The following is an 18824-nucleotide window of genomic DNA, read 5'->3' as shown; positions in this document are numbered from 1 at the left end:
CCTTCTTGTTAATTTAATTTCTTTGAAACGGCGACACAGACCCCATAAAAGCAGTTGTCGTAAATTGGCTGTAAATGGTTAATTGTAAATAAGAAGTTAAAGTTAATTAAGTGGAAAAAGTTATTAACAGAGAAAAGTGAATGAGCATTTAAAAAAAAAAAAAAAATTCAGTCTGTAGATATGCTGAATTTGTGCGTCACTGTTGGAAAAAGGAAAACCTGCTGTGTCAGTGCGTTAAAAGTGACTTTTCTGCATTCTGGTTGAATGCCGGTAACGCCTTTTTGCCATAGCATTAATCAAGACCTTGTCAGAGATTGTAAGCATTGAAGCTTAACTATTCACATTATTTTCAAGGCTTGACATTGTGCAAATTCGAGAGGAGGATCTTCTCACCAGCACGTCAGCATGCCGTTTGGAGGAAAAGCACATCAAGTGTACTTAAGTGGCTGCAGACATCGTTTGGGTTCTGTTCATGGGAGATAATGTGGACACGCTGACAAGTGAAGCATATTCAGGCCTTGAGAATCCACCTCATCCTGCCAAGTGTGGCCCTGCCCCACCACAACACGTCTATTTTAAAAAAGTGTAAATAGTAAGCTGTGTTTTTAGGCGCGCTGATATTGGGCCCCCAATTATAGGTTACACTATGGGCAGGGAGAAGTCACTCTTTATAGGCCCTCCCTCTGTTTGACTCCAGACACATTTCTAATTCCATCTGCTGCAAGAGTCATCTCTGTATATGTATCCCGAGCAGGGTGGATACAGGAGAGTGAGCTTTTAGAGTATACAGTGCTCATCATGTATAAAGAAACGAGATGTATTTGCACAATGTGCTCACCTCTTTTGAAACCTCCCTAATCTATATATGGACTAGTGAACTGCCTGTGGTGCAGATTTCATGCCAGAAAAGAATAGTTAAGGTTCACTGGCAGCATGGTGTGTGGACTAATCTCGAGCTCAGTGAAGAAAAAGCACTGGGTTTATCTTTCCTCCACAAAAAGTCCTTGAAATGAATGTCATCCCTCATCTTACGGTGATTCAGTAGTAAGCACTTAATATATGTGACTGCTGTCTTTTGTAATCTCCTCTCAGAGGCATCACGGTGAGCCAGCAGCCTTAACTGCACCAACACCTGTTTGATTCCTGCCAGGGACCTTTAACACGTCATTACCCTTTCTCCCTGTCCCCACATTCCCGTCACTCTTTGTCAGTATAATGCAATTAAGGGAAAATGCTGGAAAGTCTGGAAAACAAATTGCTTCTTAATATTTACCCTCAAAGAGTCTGTAAGTGATCGCTGTTGCTTTTTTCCATGACAGAAATGGACCATAAAATCCAGCACTCACAGAACGCGATGTCTGTTCATTAAAAGGTTTATTTTTATAGACAAGATGATTTTTCTATGTATATTTTTTTAAATTGTATTGCGGCTGTAGCAGTGTAAGTGGTGTGACCGCATTAGATTCCATACAGATTGAACAGCTTTACATAAAATGAAAGCCCCGAGAATCTGTTTAACAGATTTTTGCAAATCAAGATGCTTCACATGTCTCGTGTGGCTCTAAAAGCCTTCTGCTGCTGCTGAAATCCCCAGTGCCACTGCTATGAAATGAATTTTGCTGTCTCTGAGGTAAATAGCCCTTTAGTTATCACCATTTTTGTGAATTTTGTCCAACCTTGAGGGGTTTTTTTCCTGTCAGTCTTTGTTTTGTTTAGTTCTGGGGTTTTTTTAATCAAAATTTTATCTATATTCAAATATTCTGAAAATAATCACATGTTTGATTTGACAGCTGACAAACTAAATAAGAGATGTAGATTTTCATTTGCTTTGACTTTGAATTTCAGCTCCCTCTGATCGCAGGCATTTTTTATGGTTAAAAATACATAAATCAAGAGTGGCGGTATTCTCAAGAGTTTCACCAGATATATCACACTGTGATTTATGTGTTAATTGGACTCAGTCAGGTCTGACTGAGTTTAACTTCTGTGACAGCAGAAAAGTTGAAAGTGCTGTTTTTAGCTAATGCTGAAAACCTCTTTAAAAGTGCAACTAAATTTGGAGATCAGTGAGAAATCATTAATATACTGGCTTGGCTCATGTTCTGTCTACCCCCTCTAAACCGTGTCTTCTGCGATAATCTTTGCAGCAGGAAATTCCCTTGCTCTTATTTTGAAAGTTTAGTCATTGCTAACCAGAGCTTTTGTATTTTTTGCCTTTTTTCCCTACCAGCAGGCTGGCAGGTCACAGTTTGGCAGTTCTTGATATCATTCAGCTGCTGCTTGAGAGTTTGTTGTCCTGCAGTTTAAACAATTTTGGTCTGCTGCTGGTGACGGCTTTTTAAAAAAAATAAAATTAAAAAAAAGTACTGCAACTTAAAGCTTGGCAAGGCTGCAGAACAGAACAAAGACTTCCTTAGCTAACTGCTGTCCAAGACATTGGCAATGGGAATCTGAACAAGACAAGAGACTCGCTCAAGAGGCGGTTAATTATTGCTCTGTTTATTTGTCACAAAGTGGGCCAAGTTATTTTTGCCGAGGAGCACATTTAATATTTTAGAAGTTGATAATTCTTTTAAAAAAGCACTGGTGTGCCTCCCTTCATGTCAAGCAATGCTACGGCGCACTCCCAGCTTCCTGCACAAATTGAATGGCTTGCTAATAGTTTGCTTGAAAAAGCTTATAGTATTGAACCCCGTCATCACGGCATCAACATCTGCCGCTACTTTTAAACAAGGCCAGCCTTGGATCACGGCTTTGATATTCATCTGTATGCATCTACCTGCACACACAAAGAAGCTTAACGTCTGCTGTGCTGGTGGATAAATTAAGAACTTTAGAAAATTGTCTCTGAGCTTTTAATTTCCCTTCCCTTTGGAGCGGACATTAAGTTCCCGCTGACTTGTGGCCATTTTGTAGAAAAAGAAACAGCCACCCAGGGATCATTTATTTTCATTGAAAGGCCAGAGGAGAGGCACAGGCAGTCTGGCTGGCAGAGCATCAACTGAGTTCAGTCAGGTGAAACTGTCATATCTGCGCTCATCTAACACACACACACACACACACACACATGCACACACGCATACATGCACACACCTACTCAAAGATAAGATGAAGTTGGGTGTACTTTCACCAAACAGTTCACCTCTAAGTAGGTATCTAATCTGGCAAGAATAAAAAAAAAAAATGCATTGCAGTAACCAAATTGAACTCCCTTATTAGGTGGATAACATCAGACTCACAGTGCTACTGTCTGTCAGAACACAGTGCAGCGAGAGAGGAAAATCTTTTTATAATCCCAAAACTAAAACAGTGACTTGTAAAATGAAGAATAGTACAGTTGCCTTAAAGACTGGGGAGGACGACTAGAAAAATCAGAACAGCTGTCGAGCCCAGAGAGAACATTTGGGCAAAAAAGAAAGTGTTATTTCAGGTTTAAGGACTGGATTGGAAAGCAAATCCAGCAGAGCCAACAATAGATTCCCGAAAGAAAAATCTGATTCTTGACTCTTGTCAGAGGGTCAGTCAGAGCTACCTTACTCTTTGTCACTATATTTGCACCTTTGTTTCTTTTCTTTTTCCATAAGAGCTGCAAGTTTTCTCCATTCACTCCCAGAAAAAACTCCCTCCCAAGTACATTCTGTTCTACTTGGATAGTTTTCACATTGAAAGAATATAATTGGTTTAATGGAAGAGAGACGATACCACATTGGGACAGTCAGGGGAATTAAAAATAGAAATAAACATTGCTGACCTATACAATTGTGGCAGGATCTACAATTAATCATGCGTCCCTTTCTGGATATTGAAAGATTAAACCCCTTTGTATGCAAAGTTATGCCTCTGCTTAATTACTGCTCTACCCAGGGCAAGTTAGTGCCCCGGGTAGAGCACTGTAGTTGTTCTTTTGACTTACATACAGCAGGCCTTGCTGGGTCATGTTACCTCTAACAACGTCCTTCGGGTTGATTTAACATTTGTTACATGCTGACAGATTGTTCCACCTATGAGCAAACACCGTGGGAAGCTTTCTTGACTTAGCGATTTGCGGTGTAGGCTGAAACTTTTTTTCTTCTTTTTCTTTTTTTCCTGAAATTCAGTTAAAGTTCAGTTTCAGTTGTATTCATGGAACTTTGACCTCAAAGTGCTCTTTGATTTTAAGGTGTAATTGCAGGCTCATTAAAGCATATGGAGACTGATTATTAGCTGCGATTCGGGCAATTATCTGGAGATCATGGATAGTTTGTCCTAGACAGAGAGAGCCCCAACCATGCACTTAAAATATCAGCGGGCCCAAAGCCTAATATTTTCCTTTGCATTCATTAGTTTTTCTGTTTTTAATTAAAACCAACAGGTTAATTACATACTATTTTAAATAAGGCTTCCATTTGTGATTGCCAGCAATTAAAAGGATAACTGTGTGACCAGTGCATTGTGAATATTGATTCAGAAGGCTTCGTTTTAATTAGGGAAGTGCCAATTTTCATCTGAATCAACAGAGCAAATGCAATTTGTCTGACACATCTAGACACAGGTATCTGAAAAGAACTGAGTGATCTCTTCCTTTTTTAGGGTAACTCTTGACCAAAAAGGGGTGGAAAATTGTCTGCACAATAACTTCATTAAAATCTCTGTTTTCACTGTGAACACATTTTCTTATTGCAGTCTATCCAACAGACCCGCTGTCACACTTTGGATGCACCGAGGTCTGTTTGATGGAAAGAGATGGTATGAGAGGAGAATTTTAAAGACTGTAACACTTCCTCCTTTTCTCTTCCCCACTGTTTCTTGTTTTGCGGGTCTGTGTGTGTGTGGTGCAGGAAGCGAAACAAAAGCTGCACCTAGAGTTTTCAGGTTAGTTGAAGAAGAAAGCGTGTTTTTGCTGAGGGAAACATAGAGATGCTGAGAAATGTGCAGCAGCTAAATTGAAGCACGCGTGTGTGCGGGGATTAAGACATTCATATGTCTAGGCTGATGCTGTAGGTTGGGTTGCATTTTCCCAGCTACAGGGCTTTTTTTTTTTTAGCTGCGGCAGCACGGTGGCTTGGTGGTTAGCACTGTTGCCTCACACCAAGAAGGTTCTGAGTTGGAATTCAGTTGTCTGTCTCTCTGTGTTAGCCCTGCATCAGATTGCCGACCTGTCCGGAGTGTAATTCATGTCTCGCCCTAAGGTAGCTAGGATAGCCCCCCCCCCCATATGACCTTGATAAGGATGAGTGGGAGAGAATGGATGGATAAAGGCCAAATCTGTTGAGTCTGTAAACTTGTGGTGTTTTCTCTTGATGATGATTGATGTGATGTAGTGTTTGATCGTTGTACTGTACTCTTTATTTTTTTTCATGAATAGGAGCTGCTCAGGACATAGCATTATTGCATTGCTATTCTCAGTGATTGAGAGTGACGCTTCACTATAGGTGTCTGTTTACTAAAGACAAATGGATTTTCCTCCTGACTCCACTCACTTAGCTTCAGAGGTGCTCACCCAGTCGTCCCTGTTTTGTTTCTCTCCGTGCACTTTGTCACCTTGTCTTGTGCCTTTCTATTTTCACAAGCGCTTTGGATTCAGCTGCTAGAGAGTGTATTGTGAGGGCACCAGCCAGACTGTAGGAGTCTTGTGATCTTTTTGTTGAGTACACACACACACACACACACACACACACACACACACACACACACACACTCAAAGCACAGTGGATTCAGAAGGTATGTGAGCTCCTTCACTTTGACACATTTTTATCTTGTAGATTTAATCTTGAATGGATGAAATTGCAATTTTCTGCCCATCGGGCACGGCTTTAAAAATGGAAAAACTGAAGTCTTTCATTTTCATAATTATTTAGGCCTTTTTAATTTGGTACTTTTGGAAGTCCCTTTGGCAGCATTTAAAGCTTTGGGCTCTTGGGTAAGTCTCTACAAGCTTTGCAAACATGAACAATTTATCCCCTTCTTCCTTATAGATCCTCTCAAGCTCTGTCAGATTGGAAGGGCAGCATCTCTCAACTGCCATCGTCAAGTCTTTCCACAGATGATGCATGAGCCGTGTTTGCCACGGATGTGTCCTTGGAGGGAAGGAGGGGGGATATCTTTTCGGTTTCTCTTTCTCTCTCGCACTTAATAGTAATTATTTTCTCTTGTCTTAAAATAAGAGAGCTTCATTGTTAATTACAACATTACAGATGGATCAAAGCCCCTCCTCGTACTTGTCAGGACATTTCAAGCAGAGCTTCTTGCAATCTCATCCATAGGTGCCAGGATCAGCATTTCTGTACACTCTGGAGCAGGTTTTGTGTATCTATTTGACAGTTTTCACGCAGCTCCTCGGTCACTACACTCCTGCAGTAGGATGCAGCCACCCCAAGCTTTAGTAGCTTGTGATGGAAGACTTCAGTTTTTCCATGAAACCCGAAGCTTTTCTCTCATGTTCTTGGAGTCCTTGAAAATGCCGTTTGACAAATTCCAATTGGGCTGTCAGATGTCTTTTTTTCCTCGAGTGGCTTCTGTCTAGCCACTTTACCTTAAAAGCCTGATTGATGAAGTGCCATCGGCATGGCCATCCTTCCAGCAGGTATCTCTTCAGAGGACCTATGAATCTCACTCTGACTGACCACTGAGTTAGACTGCCAACTTTATGACGAGCCGAGGTGCTCCCAAACTTCTTCAATTTCATAATTATTGAGGCTGGTGTGCTCCAAGTTTTAGAAATGGCTTTTCTAAAACTCTCTGACTGAGAGTTACTTGGACTTCATGGTGTCTTCTTTTTCACTGACAGTAAGTTTGGATTTTGAGACCTGTGTTTCAGAAGAGATGTTTGTAGTAAACTGTCACGTTTCAGTAGGTCTACATTATTTACAAATCATTACATTATCCTTTATTTCACATAGTTGTTCTAAACTATTTACAGCCACTTTAGTTTGTCAGAGGTGGACTCACACAGGCCTGGAGACTAAACACTAACCCCCAGGTAATCTCCAGGGAAAAATGTGTGTATTCCTTGACAGGTTGGTGAGTGGTTGCTGGCTGTTGCTAGGTGAAATTTTTTTGCAAAAAGGGTGCTACACTCAAAACCTCTTTGTGATTGCTTTGATCTTTTGGACAATGTTCTTGTCGTTTGTGATTTGCATAGATTGTACTATTTACTTTCTGAGTTGTAATGAAACTTGAAAATGTGTGATGCAAACCAGAAATCGAGAGTGCTCACCTTCAGGGTAAAAGTTTTTTTGATCTGTGTTGTACTTGTACAATTTCAGTACTGCTGGGTGAGTAGCTTGCAAGTGTTTGCAGTAAGGTTGTTGCCTTCCACACAAACTACATCTACATGTAACTGTGGCAACCTGCTAGCTAACAAAGCAATCACAAAGAGGTTTTTGGTGCAGTATCCTCTTTGCAACCACTTTCACGCTAACGTTTTCCTTCGACCACTCACAAACAGGTCTGAGAATGAACTTCTTTCTTCTTTCTTTTCTTTCCCTTGTAACCTCTGTTTGCCAGATGATCACTGACCAGTCATCAGGTATGTGTGACTGAGACCTAAAGTAAACAGGATGCAGTTAAGTACAGTTTAAGGTGGCACAGAAAAACTTCCACTTACTTTTAAGAGGTTTCAGCTTTTACCACTGTTGTCAGTAATTAATGCATTTTAGGCGTCAGACTGACGGACTTGTTATTATTATTTACATATCGGTATCAGATATTAACGTTTTTGTATCTCTTTGTACAAGAGATAGGCTCACCCCAAAGCATGATCATTTAGATTATGATGCTGTTTTTTTTTCTCACCAATTTTATCTATGATTCTTTCTTTTTGCTTCTCCAACCTAAGAATAGAGATCTCTCCTTTTTTTTTCTCTCTTCTTTTTTTGTGAGTCTGCAAAGTGTGGGCAGGTATCACAGACACATCCCAATAAATCAAGTGCCTGCGGAATCGAAAAATCCCAAGTTCAGACTTTTCAAAAGACTTTTGATCCCCTCCCTGCTAGACGATATAGATGTTTCACAACTTCAAAACTGAACCTGCACTGGTAATTCCAGTCTCCAGTGTGAAAGCAGGGAATGAGTTCAGCATTCAATAAAAAATGAAATCAGACATGAAAAGCCGTCTGTCGGAGGCAAAGACGTGAAACAGAATGCCTTTGATTATGCTTGAACGCACCAGCCTGTTTAGCTCTTTTATTTTTTCCTGTTTAGACACAATGGCTGCGCTATTTTAGTGCCCTCCACTGCCATTATGATTGGTGTCTCCGTTTTTTCTCTCCATGTCCTCATAAAGACACACTCTATTCTGTGTATTAGTTATTGATGTAATCAAGTTGTGTGGCCTCCATGATTACATTTATACAGTAGGATTCAAAATAATGTCAACAGCCAAACAAATGGGGAAATAAATGCATCTGACAATAAATCTGACACGAGCACCGAGGACTGCAATGCTAACTTAGCCTTTACCCTGGTTACTTTGCACCGGGGTCCAGAAACTGACACAGGAAAGCCTTTTCTGATGGCACGTGTAGACACCAAGTTTTTTTGTTAACATTTATATATATAACATGCAATGCTGAATAAAAAGAAAAAGTGATCTGTTTTTGTTTTTATTACGTGTGAAAAGAATTTCTGGTGCATTACAAATTTAAAAGCATCTGTCTCCAGAAAATGTGATGTTGGTCCCACAAATGTCAAAGAACCTAAAACAGATGAGATTAATAAAGTTCCTATCGATGCAAGGCTAAACATGACGAGGCAGTAAAGCCATACTCATTAATCTTTTAAGACCCTTCTGCTGTCATTCCAGGAGAAAGCCAAGTTGACTTTAGCTTCCTGAACTGTCAGTGGTGTAAGGATGTGTTTAAGCTTTCCACTGACATGAAGGGACTGGATAGGCTGCCACCCTTTCCCTTATTACTTCTTTTCAACCCTTCAGCTTCCTCCTCCGGCTCGCTGAAAATTAAGGCAACATTCCTGTTCATGCAAATCTCACTGATATTAAAATGGATTGTATAGCATCACATATTTTGCACTTGTCGTTGTAGTTAGAAGTACATTTTCTAGTGGTTGAGGAAAGACCTGAACAAAGGCTTTCATCTGTACCACCATTATACAGATTCTTTAACTGAATTGTTATCAATGTGCCAATGTAGTTGCTAAGGTAACTGCATTTCAAGGTACTACCTGATAGTAATTTTAACAACTTTGTCTATGCATAAAATCTAGGATAGATCTCTTTATTGACTTTAAAAGAGGGATTTATATCATCTGTAATCTATTACTTCACACTCAGCTTGTGAAGTGGTCAGTATTATGCATGTATTAAAATGTTTTAAAGTCAAATGAAATAAAATGGTTTTCTTAGAATATATTAAGGCTTCTGATATAATACCAACTTCTAGGGAATAGGGGGGTTATTCTATACATGATCAAGTAACTTGTGATTTTGTTTAAGCGTATTTATTGGAGAAAATGTAAAAATTTTACCTTCATGCTATATTATGAATAGTATATTTTTCATTACAGGCCCTCAAAGTACACATGTTAGTTATGCCTTTCTGTGAGCTCAAATTTCAGCATTTTAAAGAACTAAGGAACATCAGTTTTGTTTCTCCATTTCATGGCTGTTAGCTACATTTGCAACCGTTTACAATATGACTAAATTATAAAATTATTTTGACACGGTATGAATCACAGCCAGAAGATAAGCAAGGCATCAAAATGCAGGTTAAAAAAAAGAGAGAGACGGTAGATATGCTATAATTTGTTTTGACAGCCACCTATCCCACATGGTAACATTACCCCTTGAAGTTTAGCCAAAGTGCACTTTTTAAATTTCTTTCACATCCACGACACCAATGTTTGGTTTTCTTACTCTTTATGCAAAACCTTAAACTGATGACGTTTTGTTTTTCAAGTTGATGTATCCTGTGATTTTTGTTCTTAAAGTTGGTTATATGAAAAAACTTTCTTCAGTGGCTTAAAATGTGAAAAGTTTGCCCTCAATCCTGTGTACTTCAAGATTTTCATAGCAAAGGCAAGATTTTGCACGGCTTTATGTAGTACATACAAGTTATTGTACAAAAAAATAATTAAATAAATAAAAAATCAGATGGGAGGCACTGACTTTTAATGAAATTACCCCGGCAGTATGTGTGACAGTGTATGATACTGAGTGTTTGATAAGCAGTTTTGTATTCATCCACCCTCAGTGTTCAAAGGCTGAATGTGCTTCATGACCTGCTGAGTATTAAACTGTGAAATGAGTTTAGCGTTGAACTTGTGACAGCTTTTATTGAGCATAATCTTTCATACAAACACAACGCCACAATTAATACAGTGTTATATATTGCTATGTTTTAAAAAGTTCGTATGTGATTGTGCAAATGTTATATACGCATATAATATAGAAGCTTAGTAGAATTTATTTGAATGTAATAGTACTTTTATTCAAGATCAGAGAAAAAAATCCAACATAATATACATATTATTTTTGCGTTGGTCAGTGCTGCGTGCACTAAAGCTTTGTATCTTCAGACTGCTCAGGGATGCAGCTAGAGATTCAAGACTCCGTTCTCTGGTCTGTGAGGAAGAGCAGAACTTTTATGTGGGATGCTGTAGCTGTTGTCTTCTTTGTTTCGTTCCGGCAGCCACCAACACTCCTTTGTGGTTTGGACAACCCACTCTCTCCTCGCTGCCTGTCCGACTTACCACCTGACGGGGTAAATGTACCAGTACATCGCCTGTGCTCTGTGTCAGTGTGATTGTGACTATTGTTAAAGCCATCAGTATTTCGTGGTAATGGTGTTCCTGCTAGACATGGTCCATTATCATCCTTGTAAAATGTACCTTATTACCAATTCCATTCTCTCATTGTCATCTAAAAGATGGTGCTGTATTTAATTCTTAATCATTCATATGTAACAGACCTGTAGTAATATAGCTAGATCTCATATTTCTAGTTTTCCTTACCTCCTGTGGTGGTAGAGGTCTCCGTGTTTTTGTGCTTATTTTGTCTGTTTATGTATCCTCATTGGTCCTCCTACCAGCTCCTCAGTTCAGCATGTGAAAGGAATAACAATTAGATTCACCCTGAACTTCTCTTAATGTTTATCCATCATATATCCCAAATGTCTTTGGCCTAATCGTTTGAGTCTTCACAAAAAAGTCTACACAGGAATGTTAGTTTGCTGAAGTCTTTGTGGTGTGTTAAAGTGCAAAGATGTGAAGCGAAGTGAGGTGACAGAAAAGCCTGCCTGATGAAGCTTTTTGTGAGTTTGAGGTCAGCTCGGCTTATCAGAGCCTAAAGTTTCTCTGTGAAGAAAAGAGGAGAAAGTTTTCCGCCCACAACTCCTAAGCTAACTTTTTTAATTTTTTATTAGCACGAATAATGAGTCTAAAGATGAACAATAATGACTTTTAAACCAGATTAGGCAGCAAAAGCATTCAGTGACATTTTTATAGTATAGCAAGTTGAAACCCTTTTTTTTCCCACGTCCAACTGATCCAAAGTAACTGTGCCTCACATCGTTAATAATTCTGCATTTCCAGCCCTGTGTGCAGTTTTCCTTCACGGCAAAAAGATTCAGCATCTATAATTGTTGGTAAAGTTAATTACTGTGCAACAGTTACTATAAAAATAATTACTGAAAGATGGCTATTTACATTTCACACTAATGTACATCAAAAACATTACAATACCCAAGCAGACATTTAATTTCCATTCTGTGTTTGCAGACTAATGAATCTCTGCTCGCTTACATACTTTATTTGCTCACAGAGTAAAGCATAACAATAGCAGCAATCAGGCCAGTAATGAGCATTTTATTTTACTTAGTTAATGGTGTAGATCTTTTTTAAGTGACCATTTGATTTGTTGGGTCTTTAGTTGTGGAGTTCAGTAATTATTATGCATTTCTGAGTTTCTTTAATATGTGCAAGGTTAACGATCTAATGATTCACCATTTACTTATTCTGAAACCTAAAGGCAAAAATGCTGTATGTGTTTAAATGGCATTTTATTTCAAATGGCGAATCCTTTTTCTTTTTTTTTAATTGTAACTCAGGAGAGTGATCTTCCCTTTTTTATTATCATTTCAATCTTGATCTTTGTCAAAACCATCAAAACTACTGTCTTAATACAGTCTTTAACGTTGACAAAATGGTTTGCGGCCAGTGAAAGTAGACCAGTTCTGTCACATTGCTTGAGGTCAGTTATTCAGGTCAAATGAGCGGTATTGCAGGTGATTCGCCAGCCTGCAGCCTGTGATGTTTTTAAAAATAAAGACACTGTTTTAAAAAACAATGCATGTTGCACTTGTGGACTCATTCATGTGCAGTCCTGTGAAAAACCATGCTATATGAGTCTTTGCACAGTTCTGTAAATGCTGCATAGGGTTTGAAGTGAGACTCTGCAAGCTGATCCCTTATAGTTATGGTTCTCTCTGTTCTTGACTAATAATGGTAAGAATATAATTTTTATAGTGAAGTCCTTGCTGCAGCATCCAGTTTTTAATGCAAATCTTACCTTTGCTGAGAGGTGTGTTTTGTTTTTTTTGTTTTGTTTTTTCAATTTTGGGTTAACTATTGTGAAAAAGGAGACCTATTTGAGTTACACATCACAAGAAAATAGTCTCTAAAAAGTAAAACAACAACAACCAAACAAAAAAAACAAAAAAACAAGTAGTCCCCCCATAGGGACTGCTTAAGAGGGTAAGTAGCAACAAGATACTGTTAATCAAACGTACTCAATTAACGGATAATGAGCCTCTGTGAGTATCTGTATAATAACAGAAAATTTGGCAGTTTTCTGTACAAAAGCTCAAATCCAGCAAATTTACCCCAAAGTCAGACTTTGCGGTGCTCAGATTTTTGCAGAAACCCCAAGAGCTGCTTGTCTGACTCAATTAGTATGTTTAGTGTTAAAGTTTGTGATGTTACAGTTAGAAAAAGAATGGCAAATGGACTGGAACTAGTTTGGTTTTTCTGCTACAACTCTCATTCACCCAATCACCTATACATTGTTACAGTGCCTTTATCTATACCTAATCACTATTGTATCAATTTACACATGTACACTGTGATGAATGGATCAGGGGCAATTTGAGCTTCAATATCTTTCCCAAGGATACTTTGACATATAGACTGTAGGAGCAACTCTACTACCTAAACCACAAGCGCTCTGGAGCCCTTTGTACACGGACCATTCAGCAGAAACTGGCTTCCACATAAGAAAAATAGGAGAACACTAGTATTGTTTAAACATGCATGCATGTATAATCTGTACCAATATCAAAGCAAACTTTGATAGAAGCAGGTGTGAATAATTATTTCGGCCTTTTAGCATTCATTACATCCTTTCTGTGAATTGCATCTGTTTTCCCCTTAGCCCACCCATCCATTTTCTTCTGCTTATCCAATTCAGGGTGATGGGGGTGGTTGGAGCCTATTATAGCTGCCATATGGTGAGCAGAGAGAGCAGGGTACAGCCTGGACAGGTCACCAGGGCTAACACAGACAGCCACACACACACACCTGTGGGCAATTTAGAATCACCAGTTAACCTAACCCTACTAATTGCTAGAGATGGCACGATACCACTTTTTTATGTCCGATACCGATACCGATATCATAAATTTGGATATCTGCCGATACCGATATGAATCCGATATAGTGTTTTTTAATCAACAAAACTGTTTTTTAAAATATCTTGCTGCATTTTGCAAGTCTGCAAGTTCATACTCAAGTTTAAAACAACAACTACACTAAAGCTATTCTGTTATACCTGTATACAAAAAAAACATTTCATAGTTCAGCAATACTGATCAATCTAATAAACTTAAACCTACACCATCCTCCCTATTCTGGTATTTTAAAGAGTACTTAGCGTAAATATTAAGCAACCTAACTAATAGGGTTCCAACTCCCAGCAACAACAAAAATAAATAAATAAAAAATAGGGAACCACCCCTCACGCGCCACCTCATGATGCTTAATCGACGTAATCAACCTTAATTTGATGCAGTGTGAAAAAAAATGCACAGAAATCAATTATTTTTCAAGAAATATTAAATAGATTCAACATCTTTCTTCAACAAAATTGCAGACTGCACAGATGGTACCTTCCCAAAGGAAAAAGTACTATAGCTTACTAGGGTATATATATTAGACTTAATAGTCACTATATACAGTAATTGACTTCTATTCATTTTACATCAAATTAAAACTTTGTGTGTCAGATAATTATTTATTAAAAGCTAGACATTTTAAATGAGAATAAGAAAGAAAAGTATGTCTTTGTGCCCCCTTTTCCCAGTTAATGCCCTATCGGCCCCCCTGGTTAAACTTTGCTAGATCCGCCCCTGCACAGTTACCAGCGTCAGCTACGTAGAAAAAGATCCTCGAGTAGAAAGTAATATTAAATAAATTCTAACAACAGCTTATCAAGCTTAAACGTGCTGCTGTTGTTCAGCCGCTGGTTTCCTCTTTCTGGTGCAAAGTGGGCCAAAAACAAAGAAGAGAGACGGAGTCGCGACAGAAAAGCCGATCAGCTGATCATTTAAGCAGTTTCACGATTGAAGTAGCAGCCGGAGAGCGAGAGGCAGTCGCTCGTTAAGCTTAACGCAGGAATGCTTTACAAACATTCAGAGATGGACTTACACACTTGCTTTACTTCTCTCGGGGATAACTTTGTCGGAGATGAAATGCCAGGTTGCTAGCGAAGCTCCAAATGCTATCCAGACCACCGACAGGTCCCGCATGCCACAGCCGCTCTATCACGTGATGCATACTGCTCTGACATGCTAACGTTCTGAGGTGAGTTACGGCGTGTTGCAAGTTTTGTGAGGTGCTTTCGTGATATTTAATGGATCGGATTACATTTTTTATTTTTCTCCGATATCCGATCCAGTCATTTAGGTCAGTATCGGACCGATACCGATACGTAATATCGGATCGGTCCATCTCTACTAATTGCATGTCTGTGGACTGTGGGAGGAAGCCAGAGAGAATCCATGCAGACACGGGGAGATGATACAAATAGATGGCAGATTTAAAAACCCGAGTTCTCCCCTGTTCTTTTTCTTTCCCCCCACAAAAGAGATGTCATCAAAGTGTTTTTCTTTTTCATGACATGTTCAGTGTCCTGAAGAATTAGAATCACAGCAAAATACCTAGCTTTAACTATCTCGTTTCTTCTAATCAGATGTACCATGTTGTGCTACCAAATCTTTATGTAACAGATGAACACACCATCACACTTGATTACTCCTATAATAGACCTGCATCAAAAGCTTTAATGGATGTACAATTTACATAAGCAATGTTCTGCCTACTTATTACTGATGTACATAACGTTATATGAGATCAGTCTTAAAATAGATATGCATGTAATGCAGACGGAGGCAAGTGTTATATTCCCAACTTACTTTACCAGCTGGGACTATGTTTTCTTTATTTATGATTAAGTAAAAACCAGACATGTTAGAGATGCTGAGGAAATCTGAAGACTAGATGATTGGTTATTAGACTGAGCAGCTCACTTTTTGCTGTGATCAGAGTTGCTATACGAATATTGCTGCTAAGTAGAAAACAGACATATTTAGGAGACTCTCAATATCAAGAGCGTTCTTTAATTATTCATTGTGGGTGTGTAGTTTTCCGTATACTTAAAAAGAATAACTGTACACCCTCCTGTGTGTATGTTTATCTATCTGTTATTGGGACAGACATAAACTGTTTTTCAGTTTAAATGTGAAGCAATTTTAAAATATTACCTCCACCTAAATATGCCCCATTAATTTAATTTCATACATATGAAAGAAGAGCGTGACACTCAGCGGCTCACCCAGCCTTTTTATTAACATGTAAAAGCTATGTTTTATTCAGTGATGTTGAATAACAGCCCATCAAAGCACAGGGAACATTTACTCACAAATGGGAAAACCACTCCACTACCCACAAAAAATAAATAAATAAATTTTTAAAAAATCAAGCGCTCAGCCAGACAAGAACTTCAAATTACTTCCATTAGTCTCGTATATCTGACAAGCGCTGCCTGCTTATGGGGTCTGTTTGAAGACGCAAATTCACTTCTATGCTGAGCCAGACATTTTTGTGGGGTGAAAAAAAAAAAAGGATTTCTAACCAGGCCAGTATTCGTCTGAAAATTAACACTGTTTGAGGCCCCAATTGCACATTAATTGCTGTTTATGTCGTCTCAATATAGTGCATGGAGAATAGAAATAATATTTTAAGCCTAGTTTTCATTCTGTGTTAGAAATACAGATTTTTAATTGGCTACTGTGGACGCAGACTTGGCAAAGAAAGTTTTGTTTCTTTCCCATTAAAACAACTGCCCTTATTCAATCACATCATTGTTTTTATTGTCGGATTGTCATCATGTTCTTGCTTTTCTAGAAATGCAAGACAGGTGTTTCCGATTCTTTTGCGAACTGTTAACGCCAAAGTCAGCTGTTTTTTGTTTTGTTTTTGTGTTTGTTTTGTTTTTGGTACTTGGAGTAGAAAAGCAATCCAAATGATTTGCTTATGATATACACTATAGAGCTGTGTTGCTTGATAGCAAATGTTAGTATTGTTCTTCTTTTGATCCACAGCTCTTGTACCCAAATGAGCTTCATTCTCTAATGTCAGTTTTGTCTGAACAAAATGTACTCGTATCCCGAGAGTATCTGCCTTGGGGATCTGAGTCACACTTGCCGTCTTTCCATGTTCACCCTCTATGGAGCAGTTAGGGACTTTACACCCTATTACATCACATGTCGAGGTCGTAGTTGTATCTGAATTTTCATCCTTTTACACATTCATAGATTATAACAAAATGCTAAATTATCGTGCTCCCACGGCGCTGACTTTTTTCTCACAGACGGCTGCTGCAAGATTTCCCAGAGGACTCTTACTGTGTAGGATCCACGAAAGGATAAATGGCTCAGACATTATGCAAAACAACAACAAAAAAGCCCCAAAACTTTCATTTGCTTCAATCATCATTAGCAGTATTTTGTATCCTATCTTTTTTCCCCTCCCTAAGCTCTGAAACCTGAGAAATAATCACTGGACATGTAATATGCTTTCACCATTAGTCACATTATTTCTATTTAATGATCTTTTTCAGTGCTGCGCAGCTCATTTAAATTCATTAGAAGCTTTCTTCTTTTCATTTCCTCATTACATTTCAAGAGATGATGCATTACATAGCTGTGATACCCATCAGCATCCAGCTTGAGTCAAAAAACAGCTTAAGTGTCACTAAGTCTACATCGGGCGGTATTCTTGTTTGTTTATCACTTAGCCATTGCAGTTAGCTCATTTTTTTTTTGTGCACTGCAGAAAAATCCTTCAATGTCAACTTGAAGCCAGGCGCTTCACTTTCACCTTCACACTTACTTTTTCAAATATTTTGGTGTAATAATGTGTTTTGTGACACTCCGTGGCCTCCAGAGGTTTCAGTGTTTGTAAGAAATGTGCAATACTAAAAAACCTTGCACGAAGAAAAGAAGAGGGGAGTGGAAGGAAGGTGAGCTGCTGCTGAATGTATTGGAAGACAGGATGCAGTTGTCAGTGGCGAATCCATTTGCAAACTTTATGTCCATGTGTATTTCACTGAGATGTATATTCTTGCCATTTTAACATGATGGAGGCTCTAGATTGAAGGTGCTAGAGGTTGTCCAGAATGAAATCTATTCATCATCCAGGGACAATTCAGGGAGCTTCTCTTCATAATTTAAATATTGACTGTGTACTGTGGGAAATGGTGTATGTCTCCATTTATATAGTGATATTATCCTGTCTGTGTCTTGTTCACAAGCACACACTGGTGGCAGGAATCTACCAGGCACGGTGCTTTCCTGACCACTGGGACCAATTAGGAGTTTAGCCTCTTGTCCAAGGTCACTTTGACAGGTGGACAGAAGGAGCTTGGGATTGAACCGTTATACCACATCCACCTAAGTGGAAATCTTCAGTTCTGGCAAAAGGGCTCGTATACTGTGGCTACAGCAAATATCCACATCACATTTCATGTAAATTAGGGCAGAGGTCATTTTGGCACCGTGTTGAATATTCATGCCAGATCCTGCTGATGTTAGTGCTGGTGGTGTGACACAGACATATGTGCCTATAACTTGTTCATCTATACAACTAAAGAGGATAATGAAGGCTGTGAATATGACATTGGGATTTCAAAGCTTGTTTTTTTTCCACAGAATGTTTAGTGCATATCATTGCATGTTCATTTAAGTGCTAATTAACAAAAGTTAGAACGGATGCAATGTCAGCCTTGGGTATTTCACAATGTTTTACTGATATTATGGAGAAACATTTCTTGCATATTAGTATATTCTCATGGAATTCATGGGCAGCTTTTTAAGACTCGGGAGTGGCCTAGAGCTGGAGTCTGGTTGGTTAGAGCTTCGGGAAGATCATTGTACCTCATTCACTTCCTTTGCCACAATTTCCCTCGCTGATTCAGTCTTGCAGTTCTACAACTTTTAGGTGACAGTCTAACAATTAAGCTACCGCCGCCCAAAATGTCCTTAAGCAGTGTCACTTTGAAAATGCATCTGTCCTACTTTCCAGAAGCTAAAATTAGAGGGAAATGTGCATTTGCTACCCGTTTGAAGTTAAAAAAAGAAAAAAAAAAGAAAAACTTATTTCCTTTTTCCTATTAGATCCCTCGTGGAGGACGACGACGCTCACATGAAAGTTGCTCTGGGCTATGGTGATATGGGCATCTCTGCTCACCTTCAGGCATCAAAGACTGGAAACACTCGATTTTTCACAAGCAACACGCACAGCTCAGTGGTTCTTCAGGTGAGAGTGCAGAAACATAG

At 38.8% G+C, this 18824-nt stretch overlaps 1 protein-coding gene across 3 annotated transcripts in view; it reads left to right on the top strand.

Annotated features, from left to right (window-relative positions):
* klhl13 (kelch-like family member 13) overlaps positions 1-18824 on the top strand; it is a 45164-nt gene that overhangs the window by 11037 nt on the left and 15303 nt on the right. For all 3 annotated transcript variants that reach the window (XM_085364461.1, XM_085364460.1, XM_085364459.1), the window contains one exon: positions 18663-18804. In XM_085364461.1, coding sequence (XP_085220587.1) covers positions 18663-18804 — 142 coding nt within the window. The remainder of the gene's footprint in view (positions 1-18662; positions 18805-18824) is intronic.

This window comes from Diplotaxodon limnothrissa, linkage group LG10, assembly GCF_057381915.1.
Source record: "Diplotaxodon limnothrissa isolate DT_005_m linkage group LG10, D_limnothrissa_male_GT1.1, whole genome shotgun sequence".
NCBI classification, from domain to species: Eukaryota; Metazoa; Chordata; class Actinopteri; order Cichliformes; family Cichlidae; genus Diplotaxodon; species Diplotaxodon limnothrissa.
Note: the sequence above shows the minus strand (reverse complement) of the source record. Positions and strands in the feature narration are given on the sequence as shown.